At 40.4% G+C, this 15,583-nt stretch overlaps 1 protein-coding gene across 2 annotated transcripts in view; it reads left to right on the top strand.

Annotated features, from left to right (window-relative positions):
• PRKAR2B (protein kinase cAMP-dependent type II regulatory subunit beta) overlaps positions 1–15,377 on the top strand; it is a 69,734-nt gene extending 54,357 nt beyond the window's left edge. The window contains exons 5-11 of one of the 2 annotated variants that reach the window (XM_072147164.1): positions 18–124; positions 600–753; positions 2,695–2,796; positions 2,884–2,958; positions 3,673–3,738; positions 9,920–10,058; positions 11,018–15,377. In XM_072147164.1, the coding sequence (XP_072003265.1) occupies positions 18–124; positions 600–753; positions 2,695–2,796; positions 2,884–2,958; positions 3,673–3,738; positions 9,920–10,058; positions 11,018–11,151 (777 nt within the window). In that variant the 3' untranslated portion in view covers positions 11,152–15,377. The remainder of the gene's footprint in view (positions 1–17; positions 125–599; positions 754–2,694; positions 2,797–2,883; positions 2,959–3,672; positions 3,739–9,919; positions 10,059–11,017) is intronic. The other variant, XM_072147163.1, reaches the window with a different exon arrangement.
• The last annotated feature ends 206 nt before the right edge of the window (positions 15,378–15,583 follow it).

Here is a 15,583-nt window from a genome sequence, read left to right as displayed (position 1 = left end):
TTTCTTGTATTTTTTAGGAACAGATGTCACAAGTTTTAGATGCAATGTTTGAGAAGTTGGTTGAATGTGGAGACCACATAATTGATCAAGGTGATGACGGGGACAACTTTTATGTTATTGACAGGTACAGAGTTCTTAAAACTAAAGGGAAAGGATCTGAGCATTGAGACGTCAAAACATATATACACAGAAACATCTACCTTCATACGTTTGTTAGCAATTTTTGTATTGTGACTTGCCTAAGATTACAATAAATAAAAATCCTAACGTATTTTTCATAATGAAGTATTGTAAATGCATCTAAAATAAATAAAAATATTTGGTCACTATGAGAGAAATATTTTTATGCAAGTCTCATACAGCAGATGATACCTCTATTCCCTCTTTCACCAGCACATATAGAATGGTCTGTTCTTGGCATATCATACCCTTTTACAGACCGGATAACTTGCCACCCGTCCTGCACTGAATCGGTCCTCAGCTGTGCCTAGTGTTGCGTGTCCACCAATTTAATACTAGTAAGATAATTAGAAGAAACCCAGAAAAGCCCTAATCCTGACAGTGTGTTACCTAATATGCTGTTTTCTTATTTTTTACAGGGGGACATATGATATTTATGTAAAGGTAGAAGGTGTGGGAAGATGCGTTGGTTGTTATGACAACCGAGGAAGCTTTGGGGAACTGGCATTAATGTATAACACTCCGAGAGCTGCCACAATTGTAGCTACGTCCCCTGGAGCAATATGGTGTTTGGTAAGTTGTGTTTTTAATAATATTTAAAAAAAAATGTTTGATTTCAGAACTTGCCTCCTACATGCGTGAGCATGTTTCAGAACTACAATATTAAGTAAAAAAAGGTTTTTGTTCCACACAGAAACAGTTAAGAAAATCTAATCAATAAGAGCATCAAAAAATAAATGAAGAATCTAAAAAGTGCAACTCGTCACACAAAAAATATGCCCTCATATGAACACATTAACAAAAAATCAATAATGTTTTCGCCTACCCTTCAAAGATCTGTCGTGTGCCCATACGGCACTTTACCATGACATATGGGGTATCGGCATACTCGGGAGAAATTGAATATCAAACTTTGGGTAAAATTAATCCATTGTGAATTTGTAATTTCTTGGCTACGTATATACTCAAATATAAACCACCTGAGTATAAGCCTAAGACGTCCTGAGACCCCTAATTTTAACAAAAAAAAACTGGAAAAACCTATTGACTCGAGTATAAGCCTAGGGTGGGACATGCATTGGTCACAGCCCCCCAGTATATAGCCTGCCAGCCCCTGTAGTATGTAGCCTGCCAGCCCCCTGTAGTATGTAGCCTGCTAGCTCCCTGTAGTATATAGCCATCCAGCCCCCTGTAGTATATAGCCTGCCAGCTCCCTGTAGTATATAGCCTGCGTTAAGCAGATATTTGGTAAATGCTTAAAAAAGTACAGTATGTCACAGAAAAACAATCTAAAAATCTCTTTTGTCAATTTAAAGTTTCCCAGGTCAGATTTAAAAAATAGGTGAAAAGTGACTTTGGATCTAAGTGGTTATGATTTAGGTCTTCACTCTTACTAGAAACTTCATGAAAGTTCTGAACTATAAATGTAGCTAATTATTAAAACTACAAACTATGCAATGCTTCTTATAATGGACTTTTTGTGGTGAATACATCTACAAGCTTTGGTAGATCACATATTTATTAAGATCAGCATATTCACAATGTTGTAAATTGTAGTTGCTGTGCAATATACTACATTATAAAATATAGTGAAATGAAAAAACAATAAAAAAATCAATTTGGGTTATGCTATTGGGATGTTTATTACAATGACGGCTTTTATGCAGGAAATTACTGAATCAATTAGATGCATTATGAATTATTTATTAGTTATTACTTCATTGACATTATGATACATTTAGGAGCATGAAATTAGAACAGTTTGGACCCAGTTACAGTCCAATTGTGTCGCTAGTTGGGCTCTGCTGGATCTAGACCAAACAACTGCCTCTTATCCCATGGCATCCTGGCGAACACTTGTTCAATTATCACAGGGATGAATTGCGGTAGCAGACCTACTATTCTACTATTTCTGCTATGTATGCAATGTGTGCTATGCATGAGAGCTATGTAAATACCACTTTTGTCTTCTCTCCAGGGTCTCCTGAAATGGGGACCCACACTCAGCTTCCCAATCACTTGAGCAGCCTTCGAGGCCTTAGACCTGAACGCAGTAAATTTACCGTGGGCGGTCCAGAGCCAGTTGAAAGCTTTTTGTGGTGGTACTTGGTCCCCACTAGAATTGCACGCATGGTGCTTGGGTACTCCCCCGATAGCCTAAAAGGCTGAACTGTGGCATTTGATATTCTTCACATCTGGAGGTCTTCCCCTAGAGCTAAACGCCTGTGGAATCTGTAACATTCATTCTGTTACAGGACAAAATCTCAGTAAATACCTCTGGGAGGCACACCCAGAGCCTTGCAGCATTTTATTTACCATACTTTTTTTCTGGCCACCAAACAGATCATGGCTGCTGCTCGGAAGAACCCGGGCATTGATTTCTTGCTGTTGAAACAGAGATTGAAATTGTACATTATCAATGAAAAACTCACCTCTATCTTGCATGACAGGAACAGTAAATTTCTCTCAAAATTGAATGGTTAATCTTTCTTTTCCCTCTTCTATAAATTATAGGACAGAGTGACATTCCGGAGGATTATTGTGAAAAACAATGCTAAAAAGAGAAGAATGTATGAAAACTTTATTGAATCCCTTCCATTCTTAAAGTCCTTAGAAGTAAGTTTTGGATATTAGAAAAGTAAACATTTACTTTGGTGTGATCCGGCAACAATTATAATTCCAAATCTTTTCATTTATACCTAGGTGTCAGAACGTTTAAAGGTGGTAGATGTCATAGACACCAAAACCTATGTTGATGGGGAACAAATTATTGCTCAGGTATTTTTTCTAACTCTCAAATATCCAAAACAGGTCTTATACTATGGGGCACATTTACTTACCAGTCCGACTGAGTTCACCTAAAGTGCATTGTCCGACGATCATGCACTGTGTCGTGCTGATTCACTAAGATCATGCGCCCGATATCCTGCAAGACTTATTATTATTAAGTGTTGCTTCCCCGCTCAGGTCTGCCGGAGTTCACCTTTTCCTTCCTGGTGTATGGAAGTGCATTTTCTTGCTACACAATTCTAAAGTTAAATCCCACACTCAGTCCAAATTAGTTAGATCGTCCGACGGCATGCCCTCCCGATTCCTGTTGGCTGTGTCGAAAACCGATAGTGTTCAACACAATCCCAGCCATACCCCTGTTAAATACCTGTCAAAGCTGCGCAAATCCGAAACCAACAAACAGTGCAACGAAAGTGCAATCCGCGACCCTTAGTAAATAAGCCACTATGTGTTCATTCAAAGCTGATCTAGAATGTAATATATTATTCTTACTAAGAATGTGGTGATTTTTCCTATGGACTTCATAGATTTTACATTTACTGTAAGAATTATGAAACATAGGCAGGAAGTTATATAGTCTGTGTTCCATGTGGATTAAGAGTAGAACTGATTTCTCTGTGAAATTTTATTTTGTTGAATATAGTAGGGTGGCATTTCTGCCAGAGGTATTGATTACATACATTCCATTATGTTTTACCACAGGGTGATGGAGCAGACAGTTTTTTCATTGTCGAGAGTGGAGAAGTGAAAATCACAATGAAAACCAAGGTATTGTCATATTTTGTATTGTTGAAGTTATTTTTAAGGACATCTACCATTTGTTTTCATGCATTGTGAGCCAAACATAAATTGAGAATGCTATAGCAACACTGATGCAGAAACATATCTTATTTAATCCCTGATTAAATATTCAGGACCTTGGGAAAGCTGGGCTGCAAGCTGGCTGCCATTCATAAACACATTACACTGAGCTTCCTGAACTGTCCAGACAAGACTAATCAACCTGAGTCAGGATGACTCAAATACAGCAGCTGGGTGATGGTGCAGTGATTGATTACTTCTGCCTGTCAGAGAGAACACAGTGATTATAGCATTCTCTGGAGCAGTGCAAAATTAGGATGAGGAGAAGCAATGAGTCAGCCACAGGAGTGACAAAGCCTCATTATCGTAATTTTAGAATTTTTTTTTCAGCAAAACCACTCAATTCAGGGACTAAACAAGATATGTTTCTGCATCAGTGTAGCTACAGCATTCTCAAGGTATGTTTGGTTCACAATGCATGAAAACAAATGATAGATTTCCTTTAAGCCGCGTGAGACGTTTTCTCCTTAGGTGGTCTGAACGTTCATACAGTATACTGCAATACAACTGCCAAAAGCAGGGTGTAATAGGTATCTCTGTATGACATATAAAGAAAAAACTTATTTAAAAAAAAAAATCGATAACTTTAACTATATTTTTCAGTGCATAGAGTTGTATGAGGGATTGTTTTTTGCCGGACAATTTGTTCTTATTAATACAATGGCACTGCTAAGTTACCTACCGTATATACTCGAGTATAAGCCGACCCGAGTATAAGCCGAGACCCCTAATTTTACCACAAAAAAATGGGAAAACCTATTGACTCGAGTATAAGCCGAGGGTGTAGTATACAGCCTGTCCCAAGTAGTATACAATCAGCCTGCCCCCATGAAGTATACAGCCTGCCCCCATGAAGTATACAGCCTGCCCCAATGAAGTATACAGCCTGCCCCAATGAAGTATACAGCCTGCCCCCATGAAGTATACAGCCTGCCCCCATGAAGTATACAGCCTGCCCCAATGAAGTATACAGCCTGCCCCAATGAAGTATACAGCCTGCCCCAATGAAGTATACAGCCTGCCCCCAAAAAGTATACAGCCTGCCCCCAAAAAGTATACAGCCTGCCCCCAAAAAGTATACAGCCTGCCCTCAGTATAATAAAAAAAATAAACTTAATACTCACCCTCCGACGATACTCACCTTTGATTTGAAGTGGCGGCTCCCGGTCCTCGGCGGCGGCTCCCGGTCCTCGGCGGCGGCTCCTGGTCCTGGGCGGTGGCTCCCGATCCATTGTGGCGGCTTCTCTCTTCGATCTTCACGTGCCGGCAGTCGCGTCCATGCGACTTGCCGGCGGGCGCACAGTGCGATGCGGCGGTGTCGCCGCTGATGACGTCGTCAGCGGCGACACCGCTACATCATATTATGCGCCCGCCGGCAAGTCGCATAGACGCGACTACCGACACGTGAAGATCGAAGGGAGAAGCCGCCGCAGAGGATCGGGAGCTGCCGCCGAGGACCAGGAGCCGCCGCCGAGGACCGGGAGCCGGAGGGTGAGTATTAATTTATTTTTTTTTTTTATTAACTCATGTTTTTTTTTATTAACTCGTGTATAAGCCGAGATTAGGTTTTTCAGCACATTTTTTGTGCTGAAAAACTCGGCTTATACACGAGTATATACGGTAATCAATAAGTCAGTTCTGCTATAAAGACCTTATCTTGCCTGTAGCTAATAGAGTAAGTATCTGCACACTGCTGAATGCTGGCAGGAAGTGCCTATGTCTGACCATAGTCAGAAGATTTACGGTCATATCCACTGAACAACCAAAATTGTATAAACCAGGACTGATAGTGACAGGTTGGAATAATATCTGTGAAATGTTATTTTTTGTAAATAACAATTAATTCAAGATTGTGTTATTTTGTTATCCTCAGTATATTGAGGAATCTGAGGGCATTTAAAAAATATAAATCTAAAGACCTTTAATAATTATAAAACATTCAAACTAAAATTTTTAAAAAGGAAATAAAATCAGCTAAAATACACATTTCAAAGGCATGTTACCAAAGATGGCAAAATTATTTAAGTATATAAATTTGGGGGAAAAAAAGATGTAGTAGGTGGAGAGTTGGTAACTTCTGTTAAAAGAAGGCCGAGATACTGAACAGGTTTATTTAACTGCTTTTGTGCAATATAAGAACATCTGCTGTGGGTGGTGCCAGTGTGTGTCACGCATCCTGTAATATACTCGACTGGATTAATGTAGACATGATCCAATCTAAGGTTACATTCACACACATTTATGGGGGATGTACCGTATATACCGGCGTATAAGACGACTTTTGAAGACTTAAAAATCTTCTGTCCAGTCTGGGGTCGTCTTACACGCCGGTAATGTTTCTCACCTTTCCCGCGATCCACCGAAGCTCCGCTGCCGGTCAGTCAGAGGCCCGCACCTGACCCCTGCGCTGCGCTGATAACTCGGCGCAGCACAGCGGGCAGATGTTTTGAATTGTGACAGCCGCGGGCCTGCCTCTTACAGCGCACGGACTGTTCTGCATCTGGTCCGTGCGCTGGATCAGGGAGTGCCCGGAGCTGTCATAATTCTAAATTAGAACGGGCCCCCGATCCGCCCCCGTCCCACCCACCTCACACTACTTACCCGCCATCGACCCCATCGCTGACGCAGGAGATGTGACGCGTCTGCCTGCGCCGGGTCTGCTGAGGTCTATGACCCGGCACCTGACCTGCAGACGCGTCATCAGCCGTCGCCTGCACCGGATCCCCTGATGAGAGGCAGCACGAAGAGGAGCGGGATAAGGTAAGAATTATGTTTTTTAGTTAGCTTAAATATATAGGGCCCTGTTTGGTGGTGGGGGACATTATTTATGGCTACTGGGGGTGCAGGACAGTAATTATAGCTACTGGGGGGCAGGACATTAATTGTAGCTACTGGGGGCAGGACATTAATTATAGCTACTGGGGGGGGCAGGACATTAATTATAGCTACTGGGGGGGCGGCAGGACATTAATTATAGCTACTGGGGGGGGCAGGACATTAATTATGGCTACTGGGGGGCAGGACATTAATTATAGCTACTGGGGGGGGGGCAGGACATTAATTATAGCTACTGGGGGGGCGGCAGGACATTAATTATAGCTACTGGGGGGGGCAGGACATTAATTATGGCTACTGGGGGGCAGGACATTAATTATAGCTACTGAGGTGGGGCAGGACATTAATTATGGCTTCTGGGAGGGGGGCATAATTTTAATTTTTACCGGTGTTTTGTATGCGTTGGAAAAGGGGTAGTCTTATACGGCGAATATATCTTAAACTCTATATTTTAAACAGGAAAGTAGGGGGGTCGTCTTATACACCAGGTCGTCTTATACGCCGGAATATACGGTATATACGGCTGACATATATACGGCCGATATACGTCCCCCATACATCACTATGGGGTCACGGCCCTGTACAGCAGCATTACGGTGCAGCACACGTGCCGCACCGTACCGCTCCGTCACCGGTAAAAAGATAGGACATGTCCGTGCGCCATATATTCCTATGGAGAGGGGCGGGGGTGAGCGGCGCTCATCCCCTGCTCCTTTCCGCAGCGCCGATGTATGCCCACTGTGCTACGGTACAACGGGCATACATCGTGTGCATGTAGCCTAGGCTCAATAAAATAAATATATAGAAGGCTTCTGGACAAAATGTGTTATACCCCAGAGTTTCTAAAGATCTCAGTTTTGCTATTGCTGTGCCCCTGTTTAAAAGTTTTAGATATTCCCTATCGACTGGTAGTATGCCAAATTTTAGCACAGGGCAAATGTGGTGCCAGTTTTCCGAAAGGGCGCTGGCTCCTCACCAAGCAACAGACCAGTGAGCTAAAAAGGGTATTCCCATTTCAGCAAGTAATGGATATTGTTTGAGTAAAGCTATACAAATTTCTAATAGACTTTCTGGATCAATTTGTCATAGTTTTCTAGATTTCTGGTTGCTGCTATTCTATTGGAAATTTTTATTTTCAATGTACAGAAATCTGACATCTCGTTATATCACACAGCTCTGATTGCTCGAGCTGTGCACCTTTGTGACCTTTAATTTGCCTTTGTGGGAATACCCCTATAAACGGGTTTTCCCACAAAGGCAAATTAAGTACTATCCATCGCATAGGGCCTAACTTGATGGTTTGTTGGAGTCTCAGTGCTGAGACCCCCACAAATTGCGAGAACGAGGGGACCGACCGTCCGTTACTCGCATGACCGCTCTGCTCCATTAGTCTCTATGGAGCATATGGAAATTGCAAAGCGCTGTGCTCAGCAACTTCCATCAGCTCCATAGAGATTAATGGAACAGAACGTACTTGCTCCGCCGTCTGCTCTATTAGTCTGAAGAACGGTGAGGGATCAGTCGGACCCCTCGTTTTCATGATCTGAGGGGGTCTCAGCACTGAGACTCCAACAAACCATCAAGTTAGGCCCTATCCGATGGATAGGGCTTAATTTGCCTTTATGGGAAAACCCGTTTATAGAACTGAGACCACCACTGAGCAGCAAGTTAGGCTATCCCATGGATAAGGCCTAACTTGCCTTTGGGGGAATACCCCTTTAACTTCCATAATGAGAAACATCTTGGGGCTATCAAAAGACTCAATAAATCAAATAATAACATAAGAGATAGTCGGCATGGGTTTACTAAAGAAATAACCAACCTAATCTGTTTTTTTCAAGAGGTTGCATATATTTGGTTTTATTGGACTTTAACAAGATAGTTATGTTCCATGGGGGAAATTGTCTGAGAGCAAAACTTTTTTGATTGCTTGTGGCAACAACTATGAGCCCAAGTTTAATTTTATAAACTACTGTGGGAAAATTCAAGCTGAGCTCTGATTGGTTGCCATAAGCAACTTGAACAGTTTTGCTCTCAGACACCTCTGAGGTGTCGATTCCTCCTCAGCGTAGACCAGTTATAAGTGGTTCTGCATTGGGCCCACTATTATGCACCTGGGGCTAATAATCCACATGCAACATATGCTCCTGGAGTAAATTTGCGAGAGTTCTTTATTAAGAAGGAGCTTGGAGTACTAATAAATCATAGATTAAATAACAGCATCCAATGCCAATCAGCTGCCTCTAAAGCCAGCAGGATGTTATCATTTATCAAAAGCAGTATGGACTCTCGGGATAGGGAAAATAATATTACCACTGTACAAAGCTTTGCATTGCAGGTGTTATATATGGCAATACAGAATATTGCATTTTTTTCAAAGAGTTTATTTTAAGTTTTATTAATAAAAAAACTTTTTTTAATGGTTCCCTTGAATCTTACTGACTGGGGATATGTCTTTTGGATTGCACTATAAAAGCTGTAAAATGTACAACCCTTAAATGGGAATTGTGATCATTTTTTATTACTTTGATGGCAGATGAATATTTTTCCGGCTTTCCACTACATGGATTGTCCAGTGCATTGATTATTAAATGGTGCCACTAGAAAGTAATTTGAAGTTTTGTTTTTTACATTTTTATTTGAGTTCTGCAGAACAATTGTTTTAAATGTATTTTTTTTGTGCAGGTGTTGGGACCCTAGGGTACCTGATCATAGATATTTCTGTATTGTAGTATATTGTGAATATACTCCACTTCTATTATATACTGATCACCGCACTCCATGAAGTTCTAACTACCAGTCATTGATGGGATACTGTTGCTTGGAAACAAATTAAAAAAACTGTGTAGTTGTAAAGTGAGACAGAAACCTATGAGACTAATTGTCATGCACATTACTGTATGTGAGCTAGATCATGATGGCAAAAGTCCAAATTGTGTGGGAAAAACCATTTTGTAAAAAAAGGGTGCAGTCACCTGTGCTATTACAAAAATCAGGAACAGCGGTGAAGAATGGGTAATTTGGCCTAATGCCAAACACCCATTGGGCGTCTTGCACAAATTCTGGGGCGGAAGGTCAGGAAGCCTCCAATTTAAGACCTTATAAGCAACAGATGTTTTCCTGTTATTATATGGATGCTGTTTTTCTCATGACCAGGCTTTACTAGCTGTATTATTGTTCTAATTGTATACATGAAAAATGTTTTTTTTATTTCAAATAGTCAACCTGTTATTTTATCTTTTTATTTTCTCAGAGTAAAGCAGACGTAGAACAGAATGAAGCAGTTGAAATTGCTCGATACTCCAGAGGGCAGTATTTTGGGGAACTTGCCTTGGTGACCAACAAACCTAGAGCTGCCTCAGCATACGCTATCGGAGGTGTAAAATGTTTAGGTAACATAAATATTAACTATTCATAGTACAGAAAAATGTAACTGCATATCCAAGGAAAGAGAGAAACTTAAGGGAAATATATCCATTTTGTTATTAAAAGCACATTACAAAAGATCCAGCTTGTTTCTAATCAGTTTTTCTCTGATTTGTATATTTTTTATTCTATTTTCTGTACAGTATTATGCATACTGCTTGTACTATGCTCATTTAACAGCATTTAGTTATTTGCTTTGAAGCAGCAATAGACTAGAGTAGATTCATTGAGGTCTATGTAGGATATTTATGTATCATCTGTGCAGAGATGTGAGTGACATCATCGGTAGTGGAGACAATTGTAGCGTTGTCTCTAGAGGTGTCATCTATTCACAGCAATTTAGTGAGATTTTTTCAGAAGTTCCTTTGAGCAAAATTGTTCTAGTTGCTCATGGCAACCTATCAGAGATCAGGTTTCATTTTCACACAGCTGTTTAAAAAAAAAATGCTGAGCTTTGATTGGTTGCCAATGCCAACTAGAACAGTTCTGATCTCAGACACATCTGTTAAATCTCCCCCATTATGTCCTGCCAGGGAGGACTGCTGCAGAGAAAACCTCTTCAGAATTAGGCCAAGTTCACACAACCTCTTAAATTTGAGTTATGCCTTTGCATGATAAAAAAATCTGACAGAAACTATATTCTGATTCTTATAGGTACACATGTACTGAGAGCACCCCTCTGTCATGTTTCTGTTCATTATAATGACAGTTATTATGTGAATTGCAACGCTATTTATGCAATTATAGACAATGGAATGAGGGGGTGGCGAAGATGTGAACTAGTCCTTAGCGAGTGTCAGGACCTGTGTCTAGATTGAAATTTGATAGATTTTATTTAAACATAACATTTCCCTGGAACCATTTTGTAGGAAATTAACAAAATATTACAGTAGAATTAGCCACTTTGTATTCTCTCCTCCCACAGTCATGGACGTGCAAGCTTTTGAAAGGCTCTTGGGACCATGCATGGAGATAATGAAAAGGAACATTGCAAATTATGAAGAACAACTGGTTGCACTGTTTGGAACAAATATGGACATAACTGACCCTATTTCCTGAGTAAAAATCCACAATGCTGAAAAAAGAAGAGGAAAAAAATAGCACAGCTGTGGTCAGTCCACAGAGAATGTGGCTTTTTTGTGTCGACGCCAAGCATAATCTGTGATTTTTTTTGTTTTTCATTTTTTATTTACCATTAGCCCCTTTAGTGGCAGAAGAGCTTGCAATCCACAACTGCTTTGCAATAGCTTGCTGTTCACACCTAAAGTGATATTTTTAACAGATTTTTTTTTATAGAAAAGAGACTTCATTTTCAATTCTTCCTCATTTAGATGAAAATAAATCAGTATTCTGATAGATGGAGCAGTAGTATCTATTTTACTAACTGTAGATTGCTAAGCTAATGGATCAAATACATATGCTACATGATGCTTCCCTATCAATCAGATAGGCTTAGCATGGTTTTGTGCATTACCTCAGTAAGAATGAAAGTAAATTCACTAAATAAACCCAATGAGCATGCCACATCATTGAATACAGATACCATTTTTATATAGGATTTTTATAGAGTGACTTTACTTTGCTTTATATTTACTTTAAAGTCAGATAAAGATTTTTTTGTATAAGGAACTCATATGGCATAAAATCAACAAATAAACACAACCAAAAAATATTGCTTCAACCATTCAATATTACAACAGCTTTATCATCCAGCATCAGACACAGTGAGAAATCTGCTGCATGTAAGACTGTCTAGCCTAACTTTGCACTGCTTTACATAAATCTCCCTCAATATCTACAGTGATTTTCATTCATAAATCAAACCTGTCACTGAAACATGGGCAGTGCCTACAGTGCCTTGCAAAAGTATTCGCCCCACTTGAAATTTTCTACCTTTTGCCGCATTTCAAGCTTCAAACATAAAGATATAAAAAATTTTTGATGAAGAATCAACAAGTGGGACACAATTGTGAAGTGGCACAAAATTTATTGGATATTTTAAACTTTTGTAAAAAAAAATAATAAACTCAAAAGTGGGGCGTGCAATATTATTTGGCCCCTTTACTTTTAGTACATCAAACCCTCTCCGGAAGTTCAGTGAGGGCGCGTTCACACGTTGCGTTTTGACCTGCGTTTTCATTGTGTTTGAAACGCATATACAACAGCTGAGAAGGGGTGATTTGCCCAATTACATCACTGTTAACATTTCCATTTACAAAATGCATCGTAAACGCGATGTTAATGTATATGTTAACAACGCGTTAACGCATGCGTTAACATTGAATTTACAAACATAATGGTAATGTAATTAGGCAAATCACCTCTCATCAGCTGTTATATATGCGTTTCAAACGCAACGTGTGAACGCGCCCTCAGACTATCACAGAGCAGGTGTATTTATACGGAGGTGGATTATATTTATCATCATCAGTCATTTAGGAGAACATTTGATCATTTAGAGAACCTGAGGGCGCGTTCACACGTTGCGTTTTGGTCGCGTTTTCATTGCGTTTGTAATTAGGTAATTTGCCTAATTACATTACCGTTTATGTCTGTAAACGCAATCTTAACGCATGCGTTAACAAAACACATGCGTTAACATCACGTTTACGATGCGTTTTGTAAATGTTAACAGTGATGTAATTAGGCAAATCACCTCTCCTCAGCTGTTGTATATGCGTTTCAAACGCAATGAAAACGCAGGTCAAAACGCAACGTGTGAACGCGCCCTCAGGGTTCTGCATCATGAAGACCATGGAACACACTAGGCAGGTCCTTAATGCTGTTTTGGAGAAGTTTTAAGCCGGATATAGACCAAAAAAGATTTCACAAACTTTAAACATCCCAAGGAGCACTGTGCAAGTGATCATATTGAAATAAGTGGTGTATCAGACCCCTGTAAATCTACCAAGACCTGGCCGTCCCTCTAAACTTTCATCTCAAACAAGGAGAAGACCGATCAGAGATGCAGCCAAGAGGCCCATGATCACTCTGGTGATCTACAGCTGAGGTGGGAGAGTCTGTCCATAGGACAACAATCAGTCATACACCGCACAAATCTGGCCTTTATGGAAGAGTGGCAAAAAGAAAGCCATTTCTAAAAGATTTCCATAAATAGTCTTGTTTAAAGTTTGCCACAAGCCATCTGGGAGACACACCAAACATGTGGAAGAAGTTGCTCTGGTCAGATGAAAACAAAATCAAACTTTTTGGCCCCAATGCCAAACGACATGTTTGGCTTAAAAGCAACACAGCTCATCATCCTCAAAACACCATCCCCACTATCAAACGTTGTGGCAGCATCATGGTTTGGGCCTGTTTTTCTTCCTCAGGGACAGGGAAGATGGTTAAAATTGATGGGAAGATGGAAAGAACCAAATACAGGACCATTCTGGAAGAAAACCTAGATTTATCTTCCAACAAGAAAATGATTCCAAACATAAAGCAAAATCTACAATGGAATGGTTCACAAATAAACAGGTGTTAGAATGGCCAAGTCAAAGTCCAGACCTGAATCCAATTGAGAATGTGGAAAGAGCTGAAAACTGCTGTTCACAAATGCTCCACATCCAACCACACTGATAGAGATCTGATACCCCAAGCGACTTGCAGCTGTAATTGCAGCAAAAGGTGGCGCTACAAAGTATTAACCTAAAGGGGCCGCAGTTTAAGTTTATTATTTTTGTACTAAAGTTTCAAATATCCAATAAATTTCATTCCACTTCACAATTGTGTCCCACTTTACCAAAACAATTACAAATTTTATATTTTGTATGTTTAAAGCCTGAAATGTAGCAAAAGGTAGAAAAGTTCAAGGAGGCCCAATACTTTCACAAGGCAATGTATATAACATTTTTGTACAAAGTACAATGAAGCTTAAACTGTCAGAAAATCTCATGGAAAAGATCGCCACCTAGCTGTTATTACTTTATGTTAAATGATTACGCTATCTATGTTATAAAGGAATCATCATATTTAGGAAATATCAAATCAAATTAACTTTATTTGTCCATAGAGCTCTGAAAGCTTTTTTCTGCATATGTTTATGGAAAGGTTGATAATAAATCCCACATTATATAGAATATTGGCAATAATCTATTTTTAGATGACTCTGTAGAGTTACTTAAAACATGAATGTGGTCCCCCATGATCTCTGCTGTCGAACCTCTGTGACTGGGTGCTGGATTGTAGCTAACACCATCCATTTTTTTTTGCTAATAGATCCAGCAAAAGTAATTCCACCTACACATAACATGTATAACTTTAAAAGTATTATCCAGATTTAAATGTGTATTCCAGGAATAAGCATAATTAAAGGGGTTGTCCAACAGGATTAAAAAAACTTTATTATTACTAGCCCCCTCCTGGCCATCACTAAACATTTATTACCTCCACAGTCCCTCCCAGCGTCCCGCGCTGTCATCTCTCTGATCCGTGGCAGGGGCACGGAAGCCATGCTGTGTACAGCCTCCAGCTGGCCAAGATGGGCGGCTACATCCACCCATCCCGCATGATACAGAGCTGGGAATAGGGACAGGTGGGCGTGGCCTGTTTGTTTACATGGGGCGTGGACCAGAGTGATGTCAAAGTGCGATACCGTGAGGGACCGCGGAGGTAAGTAAATGTTTATTTTTTTAACCAGCCACCAATAGATTTTTTTATGCCGTTGAACAATCCCTTTTATATTCAAATGATTTATTAAAATTTAAGCTGATATGTAATTAGTTGGCAGAAAGATGTTGTGGAAATACACTATAATGAACAATTAAAATGCTACTGGCCCTTTAATCAGTCCTGTGACTTTGTCCCAGTGTAAGAGGCACAGGACAGAAGACTGCTGCTGGTAACATATCCACATCACATGTTCTGCACTTGCCTGGGCAGGTCATGTGATCATCACTATGTTTGGCTGAAATCAGCCTGCAGTGGGTTTAATGTCACTGAGGGGGAAGCAAGTTAGGGGGCGAAACCATCTTCTTGGAGCAGAGAATCCTCAGCTATCCGTGCTGAGGGGTCAGTTAATGGAGTAAAATGTGAAGGTGTGTGAGACAGGACAGGAATGGACAATAGGGATGTCATTTATTCCGGGTGAAGGGACAGGAAATACTGCCTGTACCACGTGCCACACCAGAAAGGCAGCGGGAGATCAGGGAGGTAAATAAGTGGCTCAAAAGTTGGTGTAGGAAGGAGGGTTTTGGGTTCATGGAGAACTGGGATGACTTTTCTGTCGGCTACAGGCTCTACAGTAGGCAAATAGACAGTGTAGATAGAGAGCTGGGAAGAGTCATAGTCCATGGGGGAGGAAGGGAGGCTGGAATGAGATTGGGGAATAAGTACAAAAGGAATACGGACAGGGAAAACCATATAAAGTGTATGTACACAAATGCCAGAAGCCTCACAAACAAAATGGAGGAACTGGAACTCTTGATGTTGGAGCGGAAATATGATATAGTGGGAATCAGCGAGACATGGCTGGACAGTAGCTATGACT

Source organism: Engystomops pustulosus, chromosome 4 (assembly GCF_040894005.1).
Source record: "Engystomops pustulosus chromosome 4, aEngPut4.maternal, whole genome shotgun sequence".
NCBI lineage: Eukaryota > Metazoa > Chordata > Amphibia > Anura > Leptodactylidae > Engystomops > Engystomops pustulosus.
This window is presented reverse-complemented; position numbering and strand designations above follow the sequence as displayed.